This window comes from Nannobrachium achirus (genome assembly GCF_963921795.1).
Source record: "Nannobrachium achirus genome assembly, chromosome: 17".
Lineage (NCBI taxonomy): Eukaryota > Metazoa > Chordata > Actinopteri > Myctophiformes > Myctophidae > Nannobrachium > Nannobrachium achirus.
This window is the reverse complement of record NC_137824.1, coordinates 21,917,371-21,925,834: the sequence shown is the minus strand read 5'-3', so window position 1 is coordinate 21,925,834 and position 8,464 is coordinate 21,917,371. Positions and strand designations below refer to the sequence as shown.

General features: G+C 46.4%; 1 protein-coding gene across 1 annotated transcript; it reads left to right on the top strand.

The window, feature by feature from the left end:
- Positions 1-215: 215 nt before the first annotated feature.
- Positions 216-8,111, top strand: sting1 (stimulator of interferon response cGAMP interactor 1; the record flags this gene model as incomplete). Its single annotated transcript, XM_080746582.1, has 6 exons — positions 216-439; positions 1,595-1,796; positions 2,598-2,706; positions 4,369-4,610; positions 6,390-6,576; positions 7,846-8,111. 6 exons carry the CDS (start codon positions 216-218, stop codon positions 8,109-8,111), a joined length of 1,230 nt encoding a protein of 409 aa, XP_080602708.1.
- Positions 8,112-8,464: the final 353 nt, after the last annotated feature.

Below are 8,464 nucleotides of genomic sequence, written 5' to 3'. Positions count from 1 at the left end.
AGCTTACAACACAAGTAACATTGTAAGCCGACTTGAAATTCTTGTTGTTATGCTCTACGTTGTGGATAACACAATTAAAATAAAATACAAGTAAAATATCAATAGTGATAATAATGGGAATAAAACTAGCAATGACAAACCCAATGAGTACATTAAAACATGTTTTGCTTTCATACTGTGCACACACTGACAGCCTGTGTCTACAACCCTGACAGATGCAGTGCCTTGCCGAGCAGGAGGCTCTTGTCCCTCAGCCTCGTGGAAGTTTGCCCAAGGTGTTCTCCATAGCGCTTGCTGTCACAGCGGCAGCGACCTTTGTGCTCCTCTCCCCCGAAAGTTTGCATGGCCTTGCCATGGCGACGCTCATCCTGACCCTGGGGCCGCTGGTGCATGGACTCTCTCTTCTGGCCGAGGAAATGTTACACCACATCAATACTCGGTGAGGACATCACCTTTAAAAAATGAGGTTCAAGGGGTTGGGTTTTGAGTGGTGCAGTGGTGCTTCGCCAAGCGGGCGCACCGATGAACACAATTGGCAGTGGTGTTTGCCACGCGAGAGGCTGGCAGAGGATTGTCCCCTTCTTGCCATGCTAGTGACTCCTAGTGGTTGGTCGAGGCGTCTGTTCCATATGGAGGGGAACTGGGGGAGATAGCATGAACCTCCGCTCATCACACACTCTCCTGCCAAACTCCACATTGTCAGAAAGAAGCGGCTGGTGACTCAATGGGTGTTGGAGGGACGACCATAGGCCGGGGGCCGGGGTGGGTTAACAGTGACTGCAGTATTATAGTGCAGTACTACACAGTACGCAACACATTGCAACATAAATGGGATATGAAATGGGGAACAAAAGTAAGTGATGATCTTGACGATGGAGATTTTGCAACAAACGAATCGGATTTGAAATGGGGCACAACATAAAAAAAGCCAAATGTAAATGATGTGGCTGTCCATGCAGCCACCGCTGGTTACTTCCACACTGGTGACCAAACCTTTGCTACCTAAGAACCTATGGGTGTGGAAGAGTCAAGAGGACGAGTTTTGATGGGCCGTTTTTCGTGGTCACACACCCCCATGGTGGCTCATCTGATCCATAAGCACGGAATGATGAAATGCTGAATAGGGATGTCCCGATACCGATACCAGAAACGGTACTCGCCCCGATACCGGCCTATTTTGCTCTACTCGTACTCGTCCGATATTGCTCACGGCAGCGCCAGATACCATTTTGTTTCATAAATATGTTGGTAACAACATATCAAAAGTCCTATAAGACACAGTTTTGTGTGTGTTAGTTCAACCAATGAACAGTGTTTTCACCTTCTCTCACTCTAGGCATGACAACATCATTATTTAAAGCATTTTATTTTGGAGCGCCACACACTATTTAAGCACTTAACTTACAGTATCGGTATTCGGTATCGGCAAGTACTCAAATTAAGTACTCGTACTTGTACTTGGTCAGCAAAAAAGTGTTATCGGGACATCCCTAATGCTGAACCCGCATGAAATGAGATACCGGTATGCTATTAGACAAGCCTCCCTGTCCCATCTCCTCCCTTCTCGCACCAACCCCCACACTTTCTCCCACAGATACAGAGGACGGGGTGGACTGGGTGGACTGGGCCACCTGCTAGAAGCCTGTGGTGTCGGTGGGAAGACCCTGCTGGCTGCAGGGCTGGCACTGCTACTCCTCTGGCAGGCTGGAGGGCCTCTGTCAGACAGCAGCCACTGCTACAGCCTGCTGCTCCTGGCCTCCTGCTTCTACCCCCTGTTCAAAAGCCTGGGAGTCCTGGTGAGGCCCATAGCAATGTTTTGCATTCGGCTAATATACCAAGGAAGTAAACTTATCATGTACACCGCTAACCTCCTGGGAACATGGTGTCCTTTGTTCAGACAGGCGGGGCATGTTCCTGTTCGTGTTTCCTCTCGAAGGGGGAAGCAAACTGCCGTTTCTATTTCTTATTGTCACTTTAATTGACAGATTCACAAAGAAAATTATGAAGTAATGTTTAAGTAAATGTGTTATTACAACAATTATAACTAGAACGATGCAATTCTGGGAAATTGCAAGTGTGGTTGCCGTGACACGAGTCACGGACGGCGACCTAATCTGAGTATGCTTTCAACTTTTTGTTGAGCCTCTATAGACCAGTGGTTCCCAAACCTTTCAGGTCGAGATCCAAAAGAAAGATTGAGACGTTTGCCCGGGATCCGAAGCCAAACTAGTGAAAATAGCAGATCTGCAGGTGCACAACGCGTCGTGTTGCAAGCTTGTAGATTGGCTATATTTTCACTACTTCTTAAACTTTAGTTTTCTAATTTATGGAATTTCTTAGATTTGTATTTTATGTATTCATGAAATGACTTACTTTTACTTTTGTAATAAATTATTAAAAACTAAATGTAGGAAACAAAAGTGTCCCCGACCCACAAATGTGTCCCAACCCTATGTTTGTGAAACGGTGCTATATAGACCATATTCATACAGTGGCAATTTTGCTGTTAGTTCACACTCGTCGAGTATGAAGCAACAGCAAAATGGCTGCGTAGAGCTACGTATGGTGTTGTTTAGTGTTGTGTGTTGGGTGTGCAGGGCCCATCGGAGGTGGAGGTGTCAGAGATCTGTGAGGGGAGGAAGATGAACGTCGCCCACGGCCTGGCCTGGTCCTTCTACCTGGGATACCTACGCCTGGTGCTGCCAAGTCAGTGTAACACATAGGGGTGGGCGACAGGGGTGTCACACCAGATTCTGGGCCCTGGGTACAAGGATTCACTGCGGGCCCCCCATGAATGTTGAAAAATAGCAGATATACAAGCTCACAGCGCGGCACCGAGTGCCGCGCTGCGAGCTTGTAGATCTGCTATTTTTTGAAAAATCGTGAAAATGTGTGACAAGAAACCTATGTTTCCATGTCAGTGATGCTCAAACTTTTTCATGTGATGGGGACCCCCCCCCATCTCAAAATATTTAGTTCCAAGGACCCCCCAGAAGCAAAATTTGAGTTACAAATGTCCACTTAAAAAATACATATATTCAAAGATTTGCGCACATTTTCACGACTTTTCAAAAATAGCAGATCTACAAGCTCGCAGCGCGGCACTCGGTGCGGCGATATGGTGATAAATATCGTTGAGATGATATAATGTCTCCATGATATGCCTTTTCAGAGATATTGTATATATTGTGATACAATGAGGGAGCCTTATGAAAATAAAATCCTGTTGAATTGTTAATACAGAGATTCATTGCAGAATTAAACCTGCATTTTGGTCAAAAGCAGTACTTCTCAAACTTAACAATGTTATGGTCTCCCCTTAACTCTGACAGTATAAAAATGAAACCAAATGGACTCGTAAGGGGTCACGATAAGATTGTGTATTGTGATACCGCTTGAAAAAATATTGCGATATTGTATTTTTCCATATCACCCACACCTAATAACACATGAACATTAGGTGCACTCTTGGACATGCGCGTACAACAAGCGTGGACTCGAACTCGGCTCTCCCGCGTGAAAGTCCGATATCTTAGCCATTGATCCAAAGGGATATCCCTATGGACAGAGGGAGATACTAGATTTTTGACGCCATCAGGCTGAGGCAGTGAGTCACTCCGCTACACGTGCAAACACGTGCAAACACACACACACACACACACACACACACACACACACACACACACACACACACACACACACACACACACACACACACACACACACACACACACACACACACACACACACACACACACACACACACACACACACACACACACACACACTCTGACAGTCTGACAGTCTGACTCTTCATTTATCGTTGTTTCTCACAGACGCACAAATAAACAAGCACAAGCACACACACGCACACACTCACACCACACACAAAGCTCTGTCACGAGTACTCTGGTCCAAGACTAGTCAAAGCCAAGTAATATTGCACACAGAGACCACGACAAAAATGTGGTCTTGAATCCAGTCTTGCCCTCCTGGATAAGAACCCGGGCGTTTAAATCTGCCAAATGAGGGAGTGTGAAATTGGACTCTGTGTTGCGAGGCGTTGTGAGCATGTACATCTGCTATTTTCACAATTTCTGCCTCTAATATTAGACAACTTGGCCAAGGTTTAAGTTGTCATTTTAGAGGGATTACAATGTCCTTAAATTGTCACTTTAGAAATGTGCAGATAAACTATACACTTAAACTTTATGTTGGTTTGTTTACTGTTGAGTGAGAAAACACTCATTAATGACATCATCTGGGGAGCCCCCAAAATACTTTGGGGACCCCCCTGGGGGTCCTGGCCCACAGGTTGAGAACCACTGTGCTATAACTCCATGTATGGACTTCTCTCCACCCATCCAGGATTAGAGGAGGCCATCGCCACATTCCGTGCCTCCCATCAGTCTGGGCCCTTCCGGGGGCGTGGCTCCAGGAAGCTCCTCATCCTCGTTCCTCTCAACGCCAACATTGCTCACAAGCTGGAGGACGAGGACGACAACATCCGTTTCCACGACAACCTCCCCAACGTTGAGATGGACAGGGCAGGGGTGCGCGGAAGAGTGTACAAGCACAGTGTCTACAGCATAGTGGATGAGGAGAATAAGGTGGGTAGGAAGGGGCATTACGGTATGTGGGGTGACTGGCAGCCAGGTGATGGAATGCACCCTTTGTCAGCCTTCTGGTTGGTCCCTGACTGACCAACCAGCAGGCTCTTTCTGCCTTGTCCCACCCTGGTTCCGCCTTTTTTTATGTTGAATTTGCTAAAACATAGTTTTTGGAAGAATACAAACATTTAAAGAACATGCCCTGTCACTATACTGCCATTGAGAGTCTCCTTTTTACTGAAACCAAGATTAAAATGAGAATTGGATACATAGAATAACAATTCGAAGCAACTGAATTACAATGGTAGTGGATGGAGAGAAAGGACTTTTGTCCCACCAAGACACAGGAACCAATGGGTGCGGGACAACGGGCGGGACTTGACAAAGGGTGAATTGAAAAGAAGTTGGAGGAAAGGCACAGCCATTTTCACCTTGAAGTGCCTATTTTGGGCATGTCATAGGCCACCCCTTCCCTAAAATAGCTGATCTTATAAAGCGTTATCTTCGCTGCACAATAGTTTTATGAACAGCAGTGGTTCTCTATGGAGAAAAAAGTGCCTCCTTTGTTCCCTATGGAGTCAGATTATTGACTTAGACAACAACTGATTTTGAAACCCAACAGCTTGTTATTGTAATCCTGTTTGTTTGTCGGTAGAGGCAGCATCTCGGATAATGTCGGGAACATGTAACCTCTCACCATGATGTTTCATTGCAACAGTAACACATCACTGGCACCCCCTCCTGGCTAGAAGCTCACATTGTTCTGGGGTTAATGTCTTCTGAGAGATGACTGGTACTTTGAACAGTCAATTTAGAATCGGTTTATACTGCATATGAAAACATTCAAGACATCAAGTTAGTGTGTATATGTGTGCGTGGGTCACACCAAATTCTGGACCCTGGGTACAAGGATTCACTGCGGGCCCCTCATGAATGTTCTTCATAGGGGGAGGGAATGCATTTAGACAGGGAAAGCATTATTACACATTATTTTGTGCTTTAACTATTGAAAAATAGCAGATATACAAGCTTACAGCACTGCACCAAGTGCCGCACTGTGAGCTTGTAGATCTGCTATTTTTGAAAAATCTTGAAAATTTGTGCAAGTCTTTGAATATTTCAAATCCAAGGTAAAAAAAAAAAAACATGTTCCTATGTCAGTGGTGCTCAACCTTTTTCATGTGAAGGACCCCCAAAATGATATGTATTTGGCCACGGATACCCATATTTAGTTCCAGGGACCACCCAGAATAAAAATTTACAAAAGTTCGCTTAGAAAATACATTATATTCGTCAGGGCGGCTGTTCAGAGAGGGGTGGAACTGGGGATGATAGCGTGTACCTCCGCATGTGTTACGCCCCCCCGGTGATGCTCCTTAATGTCAGGTGAAAAGAAGATGGTGGCATGACGGATCGGGTATCGGAGGAGACCCGTTGTTGTCTTCACCCTCCCAATGAGTACTATGGGGATTAGCAGGGATGGGTCTAGCGTAGAGTATGGGGAATGGGGAAATTGGCTTAACACTAAATTGGGTATATGGAGGGGAGAAAATGTTTTCTTTTATTATCTTCTATGGGCAGGGTTTCTCTTTTTTTATACTAAATGTGTACGTACCGTGATGACCTCAGATCTCGTAACTCTCGACCTAGTAACTCAGTCCCACAACCCCCCCCCCCCCCCCCTGTGACGCCCCTGTGCGTGGGCGTGTTAGTGCGCGTGCCGCAATGCATTTGCCAAAGTGGTTTATTACAAATATGTGTGCTTGTGCACGTTGGCAGGCCCATGAGTGTGTGGTGGAATATGCCACACCCCTGCTGACTCTCTACAGCATGTCCCAGGAGAGCAGTGCTGGTTTTGGGGAGTCCCAACGCAGGCAACAGGTCCTGCTCTTCTACAGGACTCTGCAGGACATTCTAGAGCGCTCGCTGGAATGCCGAAACCACTACAACCTCATCCTGCTCAACGGTGAGACCATAGACAAGCGAGTGAGAGTGTGTGTGTGTGTATCTGTGTGTCTGCATTTATGCATGTTGTACTATTTATTTTTTGGTTATTTTGACAATATACCGGGTCGATAGACTATTACACAGAAGGCATATTTTCCCTAATGTAAGGGTACGCAGACATAATATATAACAAGAGATCTATGAGATCACGTGTTAATTGTAAGATTGTAGATTGGCTGTTTTCGGTGAAGGGTTTTTGGAGTAGCCGGGGGTTTTGCATATCATCAAACACCATTCAAATGGATGCAAATTAATGTTGCAAATAGCCGCCTGGTTCTTTTAAACGCCTGAGGTCCAACTCCAAAATCAATTTTGCGTATTAAACGCCCAGGCTACTATTTGGAAATATACAGTATTCAACTATCGTGGTCACAAGTTTGAACTGTAAAGTGGCTAATATGGCTCACGGTATATGACCCAGATAAAAGTATTTGTTGCCCTTTTCCACCTGGCATTAACCATAGAGTTATATAAAATAGAGGAAGGACAAGCCCCGCCCTCAGCTATTCATTTCAATGCAAGTTGCTCAGTGGCGTTTTGAAGCACCCGGAAGAAGATGATTCCAGGTGCATTGTGGGGGGAAATTGGCTCTTGATGAGCCAATTTTTGTTCCGTCGACACGTAATTACGTCACGAACGTCGAACAACGCCCATTGAACCCCATGGCAGACCCCAGCGGCACGTTCTTATGCTCGGGATTGTATTTCACCCCGACTGCAGTTCCAGCGGCAGCTTCAATATTTACAAGCCGTTCTGGGGGCTTGTAACCTGACTCCGCCAGATGGTGGCAGTAGTGCGTATACTGCATATACCGCACTACTTTTACCATCTGGGCTTGCTCAATGCTCAGGCAGACCCGATGTAAGGGGCGGGCCATTTTTTCAAGTTCTTTAGCAGGTGATTGGATGGGGCCGTCTGTCTATCACAGTCTGGTAGTGCCAACTCCAACCACTCATATTGGCCTGTCTGCATGACATTACACCCAGAATCCGCCTCCTGGTGTTTCCACGTGGTCTGCAGTCAGACTCTATTGGCTCAGAGCCGCTCAGAGCCCGCCCGTAGCTGCCGCTGATTGGTCCGGCCCGGGACTTTACGAGTGAAATGAACTCTCCCTGAGCAGTTTCAGATGGTAAAGTAGGGCGGTACGCACTACTGCCACCATCTGGCGGAGTCAGGTTAGGGGGCTTGGCATTAACACGTCTATCTATACCCCTTCCTCTTCCTATAGATGAGCATGAGGAAGACCCTCACTTCCTGTCCAAGACCATCCTCAAACACCTGCAGCAGCAGGAGCGGGAGGAGTACTGTGTCACCCCGCCGCCCCAACAGGAGAGGGAAGCGGTTCTGGCCGCGCCTGCAACAATCCCGCCCATACCGGGTGACATGTTGCCACACGCAGTCGCAGAGTCAATGAGCAGGGAGCCTACGCTCATGTTCAGCCTCGATAGACCACAGCCCCTGAGGGAAGCCATTGAGCACACATACCACAGTTGAGAACGGAGAGACGCACGCACGCATGCGCGACATGCGCGATAAATATCTATCTATCAAGAAAAAATACTTTGTACCAGATTTTATAGGGACACTATCACACTTTTTATCTGCTTTTCTATTCATTGTTGTCGTATTGAACCATATTTACTGAAGTATTTATTTAATTCCCATTATGCATTTTGTGGGCAGGCATGGGCCTGGCATGCCCATACAGTCTATACAGCCAGTAGCCGCGAGTACATCAACCTCATTCATGCCTTCTCTAAAGTCAGTTTACCGTAGGTCGCTATTGGCCGTAAATAAAGCGAACAAGCTCAATGTCATGGCCCCCCAAGGGTCACGGCTAAAACACA